Source organism: Protopterus annectens, chromosome 4.part0 (genome assembly GCF_019279795.1).
Source record: "Protopterus annectens isolate FY-2018-M chromosome 4.part0, PAN1.0, whole genome shotgun sequence".
Classification (NCBI taxonomy): domain Eukaryota; kingdom Metazoa; phylum Chordata; order Ceratodontiformes; family Protopteridae; genus Protopterus; species Protopterus annectens.
Genome location: NC_056733.1, coordinates 918,252,483 through 918,272,095, shown reverse-complemented (window position 1 = coordinate 918,272,095; position 19,613 = coordinate 918,252,483). Strand labels below are relative to the sequence as shown.

The following is a 19,613-nucleotide window of genomic DNA, read 5'->3' as shown; positions in this document are numbered from 1 at the left end:
AAGGGATCTCAGTTTCTTACTGAGGCTGACCAGGGAACTCCTCCACTCATGGGATTTTACTCTCTTTTGCAACAGTTTCTTCCTTCTGTTGTAGAGTTTGTTTATGGCAGGGGACCACCAGATTGGCTTCCTTTTTTTGGAGGATAGAGTCTTGGTTCTGTTTGGGATAGCACGATCCATGCACTCATGTAAGTGATTATAGAGTGCATCTGTGTAGGATTCAGCAGTCGTAACTATATTGTCCATCTGCATGGGTGTCATGAAGTTCGCCACTTCTGTCTTAAGAAGCATGAAGTTGGCTTTGGAGAAATTTTTTACCATGGTTTCCTTAATGGGGGTGGGCTAGGAGCTGGATGTGGATATCTAGGGTGATTAGCTTATGGTTGGAGCTGACCAACGAGGAGCTGACTTCAGGTGTGGAACACCGGTCACTCATGTTGGTAATGACTACGCCTAGGATATTGTTGCCGCTGGTGGGGGTGTGGATAAGTTGATATAAGAGCACTGGAATTTATGAATTCCAGAATGCGTTGAGCAAAGGAGTTGGTACATGAGTAGCTTTCCCAGTTAATGGTGGGGTAGTTGAAATCGCCCATTATTAGGGTGTTTGGTTGAACCCTAATATTTTCCAGTATATCAAGAAAAGAGTGGGAATCCTTGGGCATGGTGGGGGATCTGTAGCAAGCTATAATTTGGACTGCAGTTTTGCCCAGAGTTAGTTGCACTTGGATAACCTTGGATGCATTATGCTGAGCAACTAGTCTGGAGGTGTGTATATCCTTAAGGAATATGGACACATAGGGTTCATAGGGTTCATAGGTTAGTACTAGGCTAACTGCCCTTGCAAGCCATTTTAAGCCTAGCCAATTATCCCTTGTGAGATTCAAACCCTGCACCTTGTGTTTGTAAGGTAAACACCTTAACCATTAGGCCACCCTCCCATCCCATCTCCACCTTTGGTGTTCTGGTCCAGGTTAGGTGGCCGAAAAGTGTGGTACGAGTTGTAGCCTGGTAATGCAGGGGTGCTCTCTGGAGCCTTGATCAAGGTCTCAGTCACTGCACAGCTATCGATGTTCTCCATTTTAATGAGTGCCACAGGGGAGTGCATTTTGAGATTTAGACTTCTAGCATTGAGTAGCATTACCCCCAGTTTTTGTTTGCCTGTTCCTGTTATGGTGGTGAATTTGTCATTTGAACCTTGCCTAAAAAGGCACTACAGGGGCAGCAAGAGCCTTAGCCAGTATCTGGAATCCCAGGGGTGACAGGTGCAGGCCATCTCTGGCAAAGCATCGTGGTCTGTCGACCATGTCATCCCAGGCAGACAGATACTGGATCCCCTTAGAATGACACCAGAAGCTTAGCTAATTGTTGAAGTCAATCATTTTGTCCTTGTACTGAGGTATCATTCTGGGCGATGGCAGGATGCTACTCAGGGCAAGGGTCATACCCGCCTGGGCTACAAGATCGGAGAGCTCTTCCATGTCTCTTTTCATGTAGTCCAGGGAGGTACGTCTCAGGTCATTCACACCAACATGGACAATGACACAGTCATCTTTGTACTTGTTGTGGAGTGACCTGAGTGCGTGGGTTATGTGGCGGATCCTGGCACCCGATAGGCAGCTGATAGTAACTTTCTCCTTATTCAGCCTGGTGAGTGGGACATCAGTGTGCCTGACTATAGAGTCACCTATGACTAGTGTGTTGGGTACGTTGTTTTGCCTTATGGGCTGTGGTTGAGGTGCTATGTGTCATTTGGGTTGTGTTGGGGGGGGCGGAGGTTGCTTGCGTTTCTGCTTTGGAGGTCACTGTTGCTTGAGCACATTATTGAGAGCCTCCGCGAATGTTTTTGTGTTTCTATGTGTGGATTTTGGTGGTGTAGGTTTAGTGGGACTACATGATGAGTGTGGTGTGGTGCAAGTGTTTCCCTTCTCCTCTTGACTGTTAAGTTCAGTCTTGGTTGAAAAGAGCTTTACCTCCAGTTTGGCTAGATAAGTGCATCTCTCACAGGCTGTAATGTTGGGTGTAGGAGAAGAGGGTTGTCTGTGTACACGAGGCAATTGCTACATTGCCTCAAGATGCCCAGATTCATCAGATAGACAGGAGAGAACACTGGGAGCTGACCCTTGGACATGCCTGAATAAAAAAACTACTTTCCTCTAGACAAGTGAGTACAAAAGCTGTTTTTCTCTAAGCAAGTGAAGAAAGTAAGTACAAAAACTGTTTTCCTCTAGGTAATGAGGAAGGTTGAGTGCTGTAGTAATTTGTAGCTTATTTAGTGCTTACAACAAGATTTGAACAATTGCTGAGCACGAATAAGCAAATTCAAGTGCTAAAACTAAAAATCTGTATCTGAACTGAACTAGTTACAGGAAAGAAACAAGTGCAAATGCGGACTTTTAAATCAGAAAGTTGAAAAAGATGGAAAAATTGCCCAAACGGCCAATAACTACAATTTCCGGGTCAGAAACCACTCCTTATATGGTAGATAGATTACCTAGTGCCTACCACTCCCACTGATAAGCTAGCAGGGTTTCCTCCAACACAGCAGGCTTGGGGAGCTCAGGAGCTTACAAACACTCCTGGATACAGCAAATCTGTATCTGGACTAGACTAGTTACAGGAGGGGGGGGGAGACAAGTGCAAATGCGACCTTTTAAATCAGGAAGATGAGAGAGATGGAAAACTACCCAATTGGCCAATAACTACAATTTCTGGGCCAGAAACCACTCCTTATGTGGTAGATAGGTGACCTAATGCTTACCACTCCCACTGATAAGCTAGCAGGCTTCCCTCCAACACAGACATGCTTGGGGGGCTCAGAAGCTTAGAAACAGTCCTGGATATAGCAAATCTGTATCTGGACTAGACTAGTTAAAGGAAAGGAAAGAAACAAGTGTAAATTTTTTTGTTACAGTTAAGCAGAACACAGAGAGATTCTAGCAGTTTTTTTTTTGTAAAGGAAAGGGAGAGAGGAGAAGTAGAACTTAACTCGAGGTTAGGAAACTAAGTGGGTTGCCTTCTCAAATGTTCTCTCTGTATTAAGTAGAATGAGCTAATGACACTAGACTGGGAGGAGTGTCCCAGATCAGATTTACAGTAGGGGTGGGCAACTGCAAAGCCAAGTATAACAACAAAGCACCAACAGGGAGGAATGGTGGGGAACAATACTAAAGCTACTAGCCTACACTCTTTTAGACAATAAACACTATAGAAATGTTTATCACTGCAGAAGAACAGTAGTGAGCCACAAAATGAAAGTTTTAAACAGAGACTCTACAGAATACTTTTAACTGCAAACAAATCAGTTATATGATACACTCCTTGGCAGGAAATCAGAACAAACAAACAGGTGCTTAACAAGTAGAAAAAATTTCCTGTTAGTACCCTTCACACAGTGAAACTAGCTAAAAAGCTTTATATAAAGTGTGACAGTAAAAAATGTATTTATTAGGCCCTGTAAGGCAGACAATTTTAGTTTAAGCATGCGGATTAGTTAATAGCAATAAAATACAGTAAAAATTATGCAGCAGGCAATACAAGGTGCTACATATAAATTGCTAGAAACAATAACCAGTAAAAATAAGCCAAAAAACAGGATACTTATTGTTATATGTCTCAGATCAGAGTTGTAGTTAATGCCCATCCTCCACTCAGCTCAGTGTGGTATAGACAGAAATCCTCTCAAAGTTAGGCTTAAATACCAGAAGATACAACCTTAAACAACTTTTTAAAAAAAAAAGCTCAAAAGAACCAAAGAGTGCTTACTCCAAGCCCTAGACCATCCAACCCCCACTAGCCAGCAGCTAATCAACACAATCCTGCCACAAAGGTAAAGAAAGGCTTCTGCTAATTCAAGATGGCCTGGTCATGTGCTCAGAACAACCACTGCAATCTGAACTGGGACAATACTAAAGCCACTAGCCTACACTCTTTTAGGCAGTAAACACTACAGAAATGTTTATCACAGCAGAACAGCAGTGAGCCACAAAAATGAAAGTTTTAAACAGATAAAGGAGCCAGGAGACTCTACAGAATGCTTTTAGCTTCAAACAAATCAGTTATAGGATGCACTCCTTGGCAGGAAATCAGAACAAACAAATAGGTGCTTAACAAGTACAGAAAATTTCCCGTTAATACCTTTCACACAATGAAACTAGCTAAAACGCTTTACAAACAGTGTGACAGTAACAAACTTATTTATCAGGCCCTGTAAGGCAGACAATTTTAGTTTAACCGTGCAGATTAGTTAATGGCAATAAAATACAGTAAAAAGTATGCAGCAGGCAATAGAAAGTGCTATATATAAATTGCTAGAAGAAATAACCAGTAAAAATAAGCAAAAAAAAAAAAAAAAAAACAGGATACTTATTGTTATATATCTCAGATCAGAGTTGTAGTCAATACCTCTCCTCCACTTGGTTCAGTGTGTATAGACAGAAAACCTCTATAGTATCCTACTACCCCCAAACCATTCGCTCAGAAGCTCTGACCAACACCTCCTGGATATTTACAAACCCAATAAAAACATTGGTAAACTCTTATACAAATACTCAGCATCCCAAGCCTGGGACAAACTCCCTTCTAATGTAATAAACATATCTCATATTAATCAATTAAAAAAACTGCTAAAAACACCATCAAACTCATGGACATGACCCCGCCAGGACCCTTCATAATCCCACCTCCTTTTCTTATTCCAATTTCTTCTCTTTGTTTCAGCTCTAACAATTATGACTCTGGTTCACTCTAATAGTTAACTAAACCCTTCATACACCTAATGTTCTTTTGCTACTACAATCCATGTAAATATGTATGTTTCAACATTTCCATGACATGTAACACCATTTTATATAGGTTTAGCACTTTCTGCTTTATTTACTTCATGTCAGCTCAAAATCTAATACACCTTACATTCTTTGGCTACTTCAATCTATGTAAATATGTATGTATCAATATTTCCATGACATGTAACACTATTGTATATAATTTTAGTAATTTTGGCCTTGTGTCTACTGCTCTGTTTGTATTATGTTCACAATTTACTGTATTATACTGGAGCTTTTCTCCTCGGGTTTCCACTAAACATGGGCACCTTGCTCAGTTGGACCAACCCAGTTAACAAACATCAAATAAATAAATAAAGGTTAGACTGTCAAGCTTACAACTTTCTCACCAGAAAAACAAGCATATATGCCAATGACTAGAATACTTCAAAGTTTGTGTTATTAACAGTTTTTCTTTCTATACTATACATACAACATTCCATGAAGTCAAAAAGTAAAATATGTAGATATTACAAGTGTTAAAAGATAATTACTTCAAAATTCCTTAAATTAAATGAAAAGACAAGGCATTGTGAAATAGTTTTAAAAACAACTAACAGTTAAGAAAAGAGCTAAAGGACTGAACAGAAACAACAGAATGCGAGGATTTTGATGGAAGTTAAATTTAAGCACATTGTGAATAATTATGAAAAGTATTACAAAAATATTACAATTAATTTGCACACTTGGAATATCAAAGGAACCAGCAACTTTAGTACCATGGTAGAAATATGGGTACAATGCAAGCTAAAGTACATGGCATAATTACCAAGACTGCTTCTAGTCCTAGGCTGAAGTACACAGCAATCTTACCAAGACTGCTTTGAGGCCTAGGCTGAAATACATAGGGTGCTTACCAAGACTGCTTCTAGGCCTAGGCTGAAGTACATAGCATCATTACCAAGACTGGTTCTAGACCTAGGCTGAAGTACACAGTGATCTTACCAAGACTGCTTCTAGGCCTAGGCTGAAGTACACGGCATCATTACCAAGATTGCTTCTAGACCTAGGTGATCAGTCTGGATGTTTAAGTGACACCCACCCAGAACGGTACACAGCCCCCCTCATGGGCCACAGCATTCTGGAGAGGAACAAGGTACTCGCTCTACATTTCAACCTTGGAAACTGCCTAGAAATAGTCCTGATTCGCTATAGGTGCAAAACACGTAAGCTGGAGCAGAAGAACTAAACATGAAAATGGGGATAATCATCCATCTTGTGAAAGACATGCAGACAAGATCCATTCTACTGTAAACTTCAACGTTTTACACACATACAGTTGTAACTATTCACTACCAACATTTCCATTAGCCACATCTGCTGGAACCAATTCATCTGTAATGAAAGCTATTACTCAGCCAAAGAAAGAGAAAGAACCTCACCTGATGAGAAATGAATGTTGCTGATTCAGACGCAGCCAGTTTTGCCATTGCTGCTTCCTGTGGGATTAAAAAAATGAATGTTAATGCCTTGCTGGTGATGCAAAATGAGTAGCATGTGTCCCAAAATCACCTCCCTCAAAATAGTCTCTGCTTAAAGAATATTTAACTCCAACTATTATGGCCTAATAAGCTATTATATTAGGTCAGGAGACTGCATGAGTTTAGGTACACACTGTACATCCTGTGAGATCGTGGGAAACTCCTACATTACTGAGGAAATACCACATGTGTAACCCCTCCCCGTCCTCCCTCAGGAAGGTTAGCAACAGAATGCTACCCCAATCTATACCCTCTCCCACCTACAGAAGAATGTGCTTGGTTACAGGCAATGTGCTGTGCATGCAATCTCTCCACAGGACATGACAGGGACCCTCATAATCCATTTCAGAATGCCACATACACAAGCTACACTCCTTCAGAACAGGCCATGGAATCTTCTCATCAGCAATAGGGTGCCACATTCAGTCTGTGGTGAGACAGGTCAGGGGGCAGTCAGTTTGTGGCAGAATCCCAAAACCAGTGCTTGTCTTTTCTACATGAAATTCAGGTACCCCCTTCTATCCCTGGCAGAATGCTGCATTCAGAATCTCTGCTGTGCCCCCATCACAACCCCCCCATGAGAGAACATGGGTTCAATTACTGCCAGAATGCTGCACAACTGATTCACACTCCACATGACATGCTAGATGCCTTTCTATTAGTGGTGGAATGCGGCGATGGCGAAAACACACACACACACACACCTCAGTGGCAAAATACAGCAAAACTGGAGACCTCTCCACCATAGATTCATAGGAGATTACTAGGCTAACAGCTCAACAGCCTTTACAAACTGTAGATCAGTGTGTGTGCGCGCGCGTGTACCTTTCTTGCACAAGTGTATAAATACTGAGCACATGCGAGCCTGCCTTCCGTTTTGTAGTAAGCTGTTGAAATGCAAGCATGTATGTATGTAAGGTCCATCTGTTAATCAGTTTGTTTATATTTTACTGATGCTATCTACTCTTTGTGTTTCTATGTATTAAAGCATCTAAATGAAATACCCCATCTGCTTGTCATCTATGTTAGAGAAGGGCGAGTGACATGGTATCAGAAGTGGCATGTCTAAAAGGACATGGTGTTAAACAAAACATGGCCAAAATGACTTGTTGCCAGAAAAAGCTCCAATTTCTTCCACTTAAGTCTGAGAGGCACCCGGTTGGTATTGGAGGAATATACAGGAGTGGATCATCCCACCTGCATGTATAATTCATAGAACAGGTCAGAAAAGAATTTCAGATGTTAAACTCGTTCAAATAATTTCTTAATCGCAAAATATGAAACGGGGCATACAGAATGCTCTAAACGATATTTGAATAAACCGGTATGTCCGATATTGATAAAAATATTCAAATTACTACAAAAAATGTTTGAAATAAACCAAAATTGCATAAAATGAACAAAATAAGAGAAAATGACAGCATTTTCGCTAAGCATGTATTTTTATATTAAAGATATCTGAGTTATCAGAAGTGTAAAAAGTGTTTGCATGTTTGTGCAGTATTACCGTAAAGTTATTTCACAAAATACAGTAATTTCAGAGGTTATTTCATAAAGTACAGTATGTCGAAGTGTTTATTGTGCATCTGAATGTTAATATGAGCTCACAGAACAGTTTGTTCATACATAAATATAAGGGCCATATTTCTAGTGTGTTTGTACATACTTTGGGGCATGGCAGAGGGATTTCAAAAACCTAGTACACTTGTGTTTGACAATAATATTGCAGAGAACTTCCGTGTGTTTGAGCAAGAGTACGACAGTTTCATACGGGCTGCATTTTTCTGATAAAGATGACTGTACAAAGGTACTTATTCTGCTTAATTTAGCTGGGTCAGAAGCCATAGAAGGGGAAGGTTCATTTGCGTATGAACCTGCTGTCTTTGCAGGAGAGGGGGAAAACCGTCATATTGTACCGGCTGAGTCAAGGGAGGACCCTGAGTGCTTAAAACATAAATTCAGAGAAATGTGCAACTCCTAGACAAATGTAACAATGGAAAGCCACTTATTTTACATAAGGGATCAAAAGCCTGGTGAAACTTTTGCAGCATATATAACTGACTTGAGAAACAAAACCAAAACGTGCAAATTTGGTGATTTAAGGGATGAGTTGATAAAAGACAGACTTGTGTGGTATTAAAGATGTTGCTGTGAGAAAGATTTTTAAGGCCACTGAGATTTGTCAGATATACAAGCTCAAAGAAAAGTGCACACATATGCTTACAAATGAGAGCTGTATGCTTCCAGTAACTTCTAGAACTCATGTTGATAGTATGCAGCATATGATTAAAAGAAAAGTACAGTTGTGTACACTTACCATAAATGTAGATGTTCGAGTGTATTCACTGTTGCAGTCATTACATTTGGGTAATCTGCTGGCAGGTTGCCCTCAGTCTGTCTGAATAACAAAGTCTTGGGTCCTGCATCGGTTGCTGTCTCCTCTTCCATGACGTCAGGTTGTCAGGGGTATAAAACATGCAGCCGACGCCATTTTAATCAGTTTTTCTTGCCCCAGATGTCAGGTGCCCCCCAAATGGGGAGCAAATATATATATATATATATATATATATATATATATATATATATATATATATATATATATATATATATATATATAAAAACTATAAATATATAAATGCACTTTAGAACACACAAAATTTACCTTCAACTAAAAGCAAATACACCACAAAGGCTTTTGAGTATAGTGAAGGAAAGAAAAGGTATAGAAAGGGGGCTGGCGGGTGGGTAATTCGGACTGCAACAGTAAATACACTCGAACATCTACATTTATGGTAAGTGTACACAACTGTACTATGTTCTTCATGTTTCACTGCTGCAGTCATTACATTTGGGTAGATTCCCAAAGCTATGGTTGGGAGGATGGATTTATACAGAATTAGGAGCAGCTATAAGGCCCTGCAGGACAGCAGTGGCAAAGCCTGCTCTGGATTTAGAGAAGGTAAATGGTAATGTTAGCTGAACGAGCTCCAGGTAAGCAGCTTCTAGAATGTCTCTGGTAGGGACCCCTCTGAGAAAAACTGCTGAAGTAGAGGCAACCCTGGTGGAATGGGATCGGATCCCCTTGGGCACAGGTTTACCATGGTGCAAGTAGCAGAAACAAATGCAATGGCTTATCCATTTTGAAATAGTCTGCTTTGATATAGCCTTCCCCTCTGATCCTGCAGCAAATGACACCAGCAGTTGCTCAGACTTTCTTAGAGATTTTGTCCTGTTTAAGTAGAATCTTAGTTGTCCGTGTACATCCCATGAATGCGAATCCGCTCCCCCTTGTTCTGCGGATTTGGGAAGAAAGTTGGCAGGTGAATGGTCTGGTTAAGAGCCACACTGGATACCACCTTAGGCATAAAAGAGGGATTGGTCCTGAGGGCCACCCTGAACGGGTAAAAAATAATGAAAGGCTCCACTGCCATGAGAGCCTGTAGTTCTGAAACCCTTCTAGCTGAAGCGACTGCCAAAAGAAAGGCCTTCTTCCAAGAAAGAAATTTTATATCCGCAGTAGCTGCTGGTTCAAAAGGAAGAAGGGTGATTTTTTCCAGCACAAAATTGAGGTCCCATGCAGGAGTTGGCGCTCTCCTGGGAGGCCTTAAATTTTTGACCCCTCTGAGGTACTGTTTTAGCAGGGGATGAGAAAAGAGGGGAGGCTCTGTGTTGTAATGAGCCGAGATGGCAGAGGCATAGATTTTTATTGAAGAAAAAGATAGGCCCTTGTGAAACATTTCAGTTAAGTATTGCAAAATCTGAGGAATATTGGGCTTTGCTGTGTCTATTCCTTGTGCTTGGTTCCAAGCACAGAATCTCTTCCATTTATCAGCATAAGATTTTCTAGTACTAGGCCTTCTGGCCTCCAAAATGACATCCATCACAGGTTTACTAAGAGATGTGGTTGGTGAAATTAGTTGATTAGCCATGCTGCAAGATTCAGAGTTTGGAGCTGAGTGTGCAGAATTTGCTAGTTCTGCTGAGACAATAGGTGAGGTTGTTTGAGGCAAGTACCATGGAGGAAGGTGTGACATATTCCTTAGAAGTGGGTACCAGTGTTGGCGAGGCCAGTCCTGAGCAATTAGAATCATTTTTGGTTTTTCCTGTCTGACTTTTAGTAAGACCTTGGAGGGGAAAGGCAGAGACTGATAGGTTTTTCCAGCTGAAGAATAGAGCATCCACTTTCCATGCTTTTTTGTGATGAGTTCTTGTGCAGAATTTGTCCAACTGATAATTTTGGGAAGAGGCAAATAGATCTATGTCTGGGCTCTCCCATTTTTGTGTTAACATACTGAAGATTTGTGGATCCAGTTTCCATTTGTGCGGGTCCATAAGATTTCTGCTTAGATCATCTGCCAGAGTATTTTGCTTTCCTGGCAGAAATTGAGCTTGAAGATGTATTTCGTAAGTCATGGCTGTGTTCCACAAGTCCATGGCTAGTCTGCAAAGGGGCTAAGAGTGGGTACTCCCCTGCTTGTTTATGTACCACATAACTGTGGTGTTGTCCGTCTTTATCAGTAGTTGTCCTGGATGAAGGAAGTCCTTGAAGGCTGTCAGAGCATTCTGAACAGCTAGCATTTCTTTCTGGTTGATATGTAGATGCATTTGGTTTGAGCTCCATTTGCCCTGAATGCATCTCCCTGCCAGGTGGGCCCCCCAAGCATAGTCTGATGCATCTGTAGTTAGGGTTTGGGTGGCAGGGGTTAGAATGAATGACAGTCCCTTGTTTTGGTGACATGTCTCTGCCCACCAAAGAAACTCCTGTTGCAGGCAGGGAATGAGAGGAATCATTGTTTCCAGGCTGTGACAATGTTGACTCCATAAGCTTTTTATGGAATTAGTAGAATGCAGGATGTCATGAACCCCAAAGCCTGCAGAATTTATCTTGCAGATAGCTGGGTTTTTGTTGCCACTTGTTTGAAGTAGGTTGTTAATTGCATTTGTTTTTCTGGAGTGAGGTAAGCCATCTGGGCAGTTGTATTCAAGCTTGCACCCAGGAATGTAATTATTTGAGAGGGTACCAGTTGTGATTTCTTTTCGTTTATGGTGTACCCTAGGCATGCTAGAAGCCTTTTTACAAATGCCAGATGTTGAAGAAGTGTGTCCTTGTCCTCTGCCTGAATGAGACAATCGTCCGGATAAGGATAAATTTGAATGTTTGTCTACAAAGTGCCTGGCACCAGTAATTGCATTTTGCAAAGACCTTGTGCGCAGTAAATAAGCCAAAGGGCAGTGCAGAGAATTGGTAATGCAAAAAGCCTGCTTTGAAGTGGAGGTATCTTCTGCAAGATTCCCTTATTGGGATATGCAGGCATGCCTCTTAAGTCTAGAGTTACCAACCAGGCATTCTTGCCTAGCATAGGCAGTAGCTGTTGTAAAGTCAGCATTTTGAATTTTGGAATGTCCAGGAATGTGTTTAGAATTGATAATTCCAGAATTGGACGCCATAATTTGTCTTTTCTGGGTAACAGAAAAAATCTTGAATAAAATCCTTGTCCTTTTTCCTTTTCTGGTACTGGTTGAATAGCCCCCATATCCATGAGGGACATGACTTGTTTCTGGGTCTCTGCCCACTGGTTTGGTGGCAGATCTGGCCATCCGTCTGGAATAGGCAATGTGTGGAAATTAAATCTGTACCCCTGGGATACTATGTTTAATACCCACTTGTCCTGGGTAATTAAATGCCAATTTTGAGCATGAAGTGCTAGTTTCCCCCCCAAGGGGGCTGCCAAAAGATAAGTGCTTGGAGATGGCAGAGGAAAGTCATTCAGACTGTTTACTATAAGGTTGTGCTTTGTTACCTCCTGATTTGGAGGTGGAGGCACCCCATTGCTTTGACCTGTAAGATCCTTATGATTGATATCTGGAGCCTATGGAGCACCTGGGTTTGCCCTGAGCGGCTCTGTTGGACACAGGAAAGGACCAATTCTTAGTAGGCCAATGTCTACTGAACCTGGGTGGCTGCACTTGCAAGAAATCTTTTACAGTTTGCATAGATTTAGCTTTGTCTTTCATTTTCTTTAAAACCTGTTCTGCCTTATTACCAAACAGACTGTCATGCTGTAAAGGGGCATCCAACAATTTAGCTTTAACATGATCAGGCAGATTTTGCTCCTTGAGCCAGGCATACCTTCTAATCACAGATCCAGTAACGGCGGCCCTATAAGAGGCCTCCAAGGAATCAAAACCGCATTGCAAAGTATGCTTTCCAACTTGTTCAGCTGAATGCAATAAATCCTGTAACTCTTGATTTTCCACACTGTCAGAAATCAACATCATTTTCTGTTCCAGTAAGCCCATAACATGTTGTTGATATTTAAGCATATGAAACTGGCAGTTTAAAGCCCTGATTACCAAGGTTGCAGACGTATAACCCTTCTTTCCCCATCTATCCAGCGCCCTGGAATCTCTATCAGAAGGGGTATGATTTTTGGCTGTAGAAGCCTTAACACCCTTGGGACCCTGAGAAATAATCTCAGGGTCAGCAGCAGGATTTTTGAAAAGAAATTTCTGGGAGTTAGGAACTCTGTAATACCTATCTGGCTTACTAGGAGCCGGAGGCAGGGAATCAGGAGCCATGCTTGATTGTGAGAACACATCAACAATGTCTAATAAAGGAGGTATTGCCAAAGGCCTATGCTGAGGAAGAAGAAGAAAATCCTTAAGCCTCTTTTTTGATTCTGAGAAGTCCTGACTCTCCCAGTGAAAATGTTCCCTTAAAGTATGCAAAGTCTCTCCAAAAGAGTAATCCTCAGAAGGAGAAGCAGAAGGGATGGATTCCTCTGCATCAGAGTCCTCATAAGATGGAATAGAAAATTCCTGATCAGAAGAGGAATCAGAAGAAATGGAAACCTGATCTGAAGATTCATAATCAGTGCCTTGCCTAGGCCTCTTAGCAGGGGGGGTTGGGAACCCCTGATCAAGGTAATTAAATTCTCAGCCATTTTGATCATTTGTTTTTTTAGGCATAGAGGCCTGAGCATGATGTTCATGCGTCGTTTTTTTAGACACAGAAGTTGGTTTTGGCCTTGTTTTTGATGATGGCGTCGGGGTTAATATACAAATGTTGAGGCCTGAAAACACCCTCAGAAGCCGGTTCCTGCTCAGTGGCTCTGGACCCATCCAAGGGAGAGACATCTGCGGGTTCAATACTTGCAGAATCTCGTGGCATACCGGACTCCAAATGGGTCTAGGTAGAGGCCTGTGACTCAAAAGTAGCGGGTATCAGGGGCTGCAAAAGCGCCTCACTGAGTACTGGCGAACCGGCGACTGGCTTAGGAGAAGCTTCGTCGTCTGTTTTGGACGTTGACGGTCTGTCTCTGTCTTTTTCCTTGTGTTTTTTGTGAAGTCCGGTAGTCAGATTGCTAACCGACGACATTTCAGGGTAGTTAAATCCTGAACCAAAATATTTAGAAGCAAAAATATACTGACGCTTAATAGTGCATTGGTTAAATTTAGCACAAAACCGACAGCAAGGCATATTGTGATCAGGGCCTATGCAAGCAATACAGTACAAATGAAAATCCTTATGAGGTATTTGCTTCCCACAAGTAATGCAATAATTAACTTTTACTGACATCGGTAAGGAGCAAGAAAAAGTTTCCCCAACAGGGTACTTAGCTTTAGTTTGAAGACTTCGGTTCTGAAACTCGAAAACGAAAATTTCAGGAGTCTGCTGACCGGCACTTGCGAACTGCTTCTGCTTCGGGCACCGCGTGGCAAGAAAGACCGATTAAAATGGCGTTGGCTGTATGTTTTATACCCCTGATGACCTGACATCATGGAAGAGGAGACAGCAACCGACGCAGGACCCAAGACTTTGTTATTCAGGCCGACTGAGGGCAACCTGCCAGCAGATTACCCAAATGTAATGACTGCAACAGTGAAACCTGAAGAACATTAGGCCCAAGCACATGGTAGCAACTGTAGCCCCTGCAACACCCACTGCAACCCAGAGCTTTCCAGCAGTTCTAGAGTTTGCACAGTCTCAGTGAAACTTAAGAGTGAGTCAGCAAACAAAGCATGGGCCCCACCTGTCATAATTGTGGTGGAAATCATGACTCTAAAAGGGAACATGTTTAGCTTTTGGTCAGCAATGCTACAAATGCAATATATGGAATCATTTCAAAAGGTTTTGTAAATCAAAAGCCCCACATTCTTTTATTAAAAGGGAACAATTTAAGAAATGAGTTGATCGATTAGAAAGCTGCAGTCCTACTCTTTATGTTGATGGTGTAGTGCTTCATAAAACAGTTAATACAACAGATTTAAGGATTTGAAGTGTTTTGTACTGTTCAGATACATGGAAAACCCATAAAACTCAAAGTTGACACAGGTTACAAGTGCAATGTTATGTCAGCAATAACATTTGCTGGAGTGTGCTTTCATGTTACTCTGCTGGGAGATGTTACGACTTATTTTATGCAGTCAAGAGCATTTCCAGTCATTACTAGGGCTCAGAGACAGTTTAAAAATGGGACTGCTTTCATTTGACGAGGAAGACCATCATGTTAGCTTGAAAGATCACTACTCTAAGCCCAGTACATTTTTTCTACCTATGCTGATCTTTCTGAAGACAAACTTGGGAAGCTTCTAGATGTGTACTCCATGAAGTTAGATTCAGATGTCAGTCTAGTTAGTAGTCCATTTCAAAAAGTTCTAATAGTCATGTGGGACAGAGTCAAAGCACAGCTAGATAAAATGGTGCGACAAGGTGTGATTTGTCCAGTAGGTTCATCAACGTCAATTGAATGAGCATCTTCCATGGTGGTAGGTCATAAGAAAAGCTCAGATGATATCAGAACATAGACTGATCTACGAGATTTGAACAAAGCACTAAAAAGATATCATTGACCAATGTGCACATTCAAAGAGGTTGCAGCTGTGATGCCAAATGCCACTGTTTTTTCTATCTTAGATGCAAAGAATTAATTTTGGCAAATTCAGCTCGACAAGAAATCCTCATTGCTAACTATTTTAAGTACTCTATTTGGAAGGTACAGATTTTTTAGAATGCCATTTAGGATAAATTCTGCAAATGAAGTCTTTCAATGTGCAATAGAGCAACTTTTTTCTGGATATCCTTGTGCTATCATAGTAAACAGCATACTAGTAGGAGGTAATGGTGAAGCTGAACATGATAGAAACCTCAGAAAAGTTCTGGAAAAAGCATGTCAAGTGAATCTTAAGCTCATTCCACAGAAATGCATATTCAGGCTACAAGAGGTTACTTACGTTGGTCATTTATTTACCAGTTCAGGCCTACGACCAGACCCTTTTAAAACAGCCATTCTCAAGATGCCAGCTCCGGACAATGTTCAAGTCCTGCAATGTTTTCTTGGCATGGTTAACTATCTAGGTACGTTCATTCCAGACTTGAGCCAGACAATGTTCAAGTCCTGCAACGTTTTCTTGGCATGGTTAACTATCTAGGTACGTTCATTCCAGACTTGAGCCAGACAATGTTCAAGTCCTGCAATGTTTTCTTGGCATGTTTAACTATCTAGGTACGTTCATTCCAGACTTGAGCCAGACAATGTTCAAGTCCTGCAACGTTTTCTTGGCATGTTTAACTATCTAGGTACGTTCATTCCAGACTTGAGCCAACTTCCAGCACTGCTCATTGAGCCGACACGTAAAGATGTATCCTAGTCATGCTTAGAGCAACACCAAAGAGCATTTGATGTCCTGAAACAGAGAACTGCTAGTCCACCAACTGTCAGATACTAGTATGTTCACAAGCCAGTTACTCTTTCATGTGATGCTTTGACATTTGGTCTTGGTGCAGTCATTCTACAACAGAGTCAACCTGTTGCCTGTGCATTGAGAACTCTTACCCAAACTGAAGTGCAGTATACTCAGGTCGAGAAAGAGCTTTTGGCAATTGTGTTTGCATGCTTGAAGTTCCATGATTATGTTTATGGTAGACCTATCCAGATCGAAACAGACCACCAACCTCTAGTCACCATCTTAGAGAAAGCCTATGCATTCAGCTCCAGCCAGATTGCAACGCATGATGTTGAGATTGCAAAAGTATAATTACACTCTTGTCTACAAGAAAGGCAAACAACTTTATTTTGCTGATACAGTATCCAGATCACCTAGAAACACCACTGAACAGCATGAGAATGTGAGCCTTGACTTTGAAGTCATGAAAGTGAGAAATTTTTTGTTCACGTCTTGATGAGCTGAGAGATCACAAAGCCACAGATCCAGTTTTACAAAGGCTCAACCACTTTATCAATCAAGAATGGCTATCAAGAAGTGCAACCTTATTTTCCATACAGAGATGAGATTTTGTCTGACAATGGTATCATTAAGAAAGGTCCAAAAGTAATTGTTCCAAAGTCCTTGCAACAAGAGTACATTACTATCTTGCACTGTGGTCACCCAGGAACAGACTCTACCAAAAGAAGGGTGAGAGGACTAGTATTTTGGCTATGTCACAAGACATTGAGACAGTGTTATCATCTTGTTCTTGTGTAATAGTATTACACCACATCAAAAGAAGGAATCACTTCAGCTAAACCAGATTCCTGAACTACCTTGGCCGACAGTAGCCAATGACATCTTCGAGTGGAGTGGTCAACATTATTTGGTGTCAGTAGACTCTTACTCTAATTGGTTCGAGACTGACCTACTTCCCAATCTAGCATCCAATATTGTCATTACTAAGATGAAGCATCATTTTGCAGTCCATGGTAGTCTGCACAAAGTTACTTCTGACAATGGCACACAGTTTACAAGCCAACCGCTCAATCTATTACAAGGAGGCGAAGTGGAAAGGATGCAAACGTCCAAAGATTATGATCGGATTGGAGTTGTGAAAAGTACTTGCCCAGAGCAGAGATCGTGCACTGAGGAATCACAAGTAGAGTTTAGGTGGATTCGGAAACATTTGATGCCAGTGTCCAAACCTATACCACAGCTCATAGCCTGTGAGAAAGACTGTTTATCTCGGAGTGAGGTGCCCGGTGTTCCAATTTCAGAGGAAGTTCCAGAGAATATTTCCATTCATGTGACAAATCCAGACGTTTCTGATATGAGTTGTTCATCGAAGTCTGTCCCTGTTGCTAAATTCAGTCCAGATTGTTATGTTATGAGATCCAGTCATATCTCCAGACCATGTAATAGATGCATGGCAACTTGGACATGAACATTGCGCTTGTTTCTAATGTCTATAATAATGCATGTCTAACGCCAATGTTGTCTTTACACAGGGCAATCTTTTTAAGAGGGAGGATGTAGATCAATGTGTTTGTATATACCTTTAAGAAGCTATCCAAGGGCTTGCACAAGTGTATAAAAATACTGAGCACATGTGAGCCTGACTGCCATTTTGTAGTAAGCTGTTGTGATGTAAGCATGTATGTAAGGACTGTCTGGTCTGTTAATCAGTTTGTTTACATTTTATGATGCTGCTATCCAGCCTGATGTGTTTCTAAGTATTAAAGCATCTAAATGAATACCCCGCCTGCTTGTCATCTATATTAGAGAGAGACGAGCGACACAAACCTAGCCAATATAACCTGATTTTACACAAGTATATGACTCCTACAGCCAAAAGGGATAGCATGGGTTTGCATCTATGCCTCAAGTATTTTACAGATTTTACAGACTGCCCCAATCCATAAGGGACACAGGCACTACCTCAGGTGTGAATTTGCAATTCCCCATCCATCTATCCAAACTGCACTTGAAGAGGGCCAGAGAAGGGCTCTGTTTAACATGAATAGGAAAGCCTGTTCCAAAGAAGGGGCAATTAGTGAGACGCACATTTGTTTCTCAAGCGTGTTTTGTTTGAGTCACTAAGTTTAGATCCCTAGATCAGGTAACCCTTGTGCTGTTTGACCTGCAGATGTGTAGCAGCTCCATCAGGCTGGATTTGTGAGGACCTTGTAGGTCAGGCATAAGCGACCCCATAACAGTTAGTAGGAGACAGAGTAAAGGGATAGGGCTTTTAGTCTATCCACAAAGAACATGCTGCTAACACCCTGTATTTTCTTTGTGAAGAACCTCTGAGGTCGCTCCAGCTGTTGTAAGCGCCTATTCATATACATGCCAAATGGCGCATTGTACTCGATTATTGATCTAATGAGGGCTGAGTAGTGGGACTATAATTTCTCTTGAACTAGATGCCATACCTTTACTAATAAGTTGTGCTACATAAAAGGACTTCCTCACCACTATGGACACATAATGGTCAAATTTCAGGTTATCTATCTATCTGTGTACCTAGATCCCTCACCTCTGAGTCTACTCTTATGGGTGTGCTGTTAATGTTGTAGTCAAGCAGGAGTATATGACTTCTCAAAGGGTAGAATAATGCATTTTTTCTCATTTAGTTTCAGGTCATGGCTGTGACACCAATCGTTTTTCTGATTTAGACCCTCCTGAAGGATATCTTTATCACTGGGAGATTCAGTGATTGCACCCAGCTTGCAGTTGGCAGCAACTTTGTCATCTAGAGGACTTCCATACTGGCCTTGGTGTTCAAGAAATGCATTCCAAACAGGAGTGGTCCCAGCAATGAGCCCTGTGGCACACCAGTAATAACTGGGCTCTTGCTGGAACTAGATTCACCCACTTTAACCACATGTTCTGTCTGTGAGCCAACTGGAGAGGCATCCGGTGACGCAGGGATTTATGCCTAGTTTTGAGAGTTTACTTATAATACTTGAGTGGGGAATGGTGTCAAATGCCTTGGCTAGGTCCAGGTAGTTAGTATACACCGTTTTGCCATTATCTATGGCCTTAGTGACTTTCTCAAAGAAGTCCACCAGATTCAGTAGGTATGACCTGTCTTTCACAAAACTGAATTGGGTTGGGGTCCAGTGTTTGGGGGGTTCCTATGTCATTATTTATCAGGTTCATGATTCTTCTTTCCATGGCCTTACGAATAAGATTAGTCAAACTTATGGGTCTGTAACTTCCCACGCCAGTTGAATGGCTGTGTGTCCTTCTTAGCAACAACAAAATACTAGACATACAACCTACTGGACACACAAGGCAATGCCAGGTCAGATGTTCTTCCTATATGTGCTGCAATGCTGTACTGAAAATCCCCCTTACCCCTATGTCCTTTCTGTAAGTGGCAAACAGCTAGACGTTATCCACACTGCAACCCCTGACAGAAAATACAATGCATCTAAAGTAGTACTGCATAAGCACCCAGCACAGGCAGCATATCCTGATCTATTGGCTCAGGAGCAGGCAGAGATGTGTTCCCAGTGCTACAATGTAACTAGTGAGATTCTTCCCCTTAATAAAAGGCTAGAGAACGTGTTCTGTTGTGTCCGAAAGAGGCAGA

General features: G+C 41.5%; 1 protein-coding gene across 2 annotated transcripts in view; it reads right to left on the bottom strand.

The window, feature by feature from the left end:
* ACADS (acyl-CoA dehydrogenase short chain) overlaps window positions 1-19,613 on the bottom strand; it is a 461,092-nt gene that overhangs the window by 14,747 nt on the left and 426,732 nt on the right. For both annotated transcript variants that reach the window (XM_044068897.1, XM_044068896.1), the window contains exon 9: window positions 6,206-6,262. In XM_044068897.1, coding sequence (XP_043924832.1) covers window positions 6,206-6,262 — 57 coding nt within the window. The remainder of the gene's footprint in view (window positions 1-6,205; window positions 6,263-19,613) is intronic.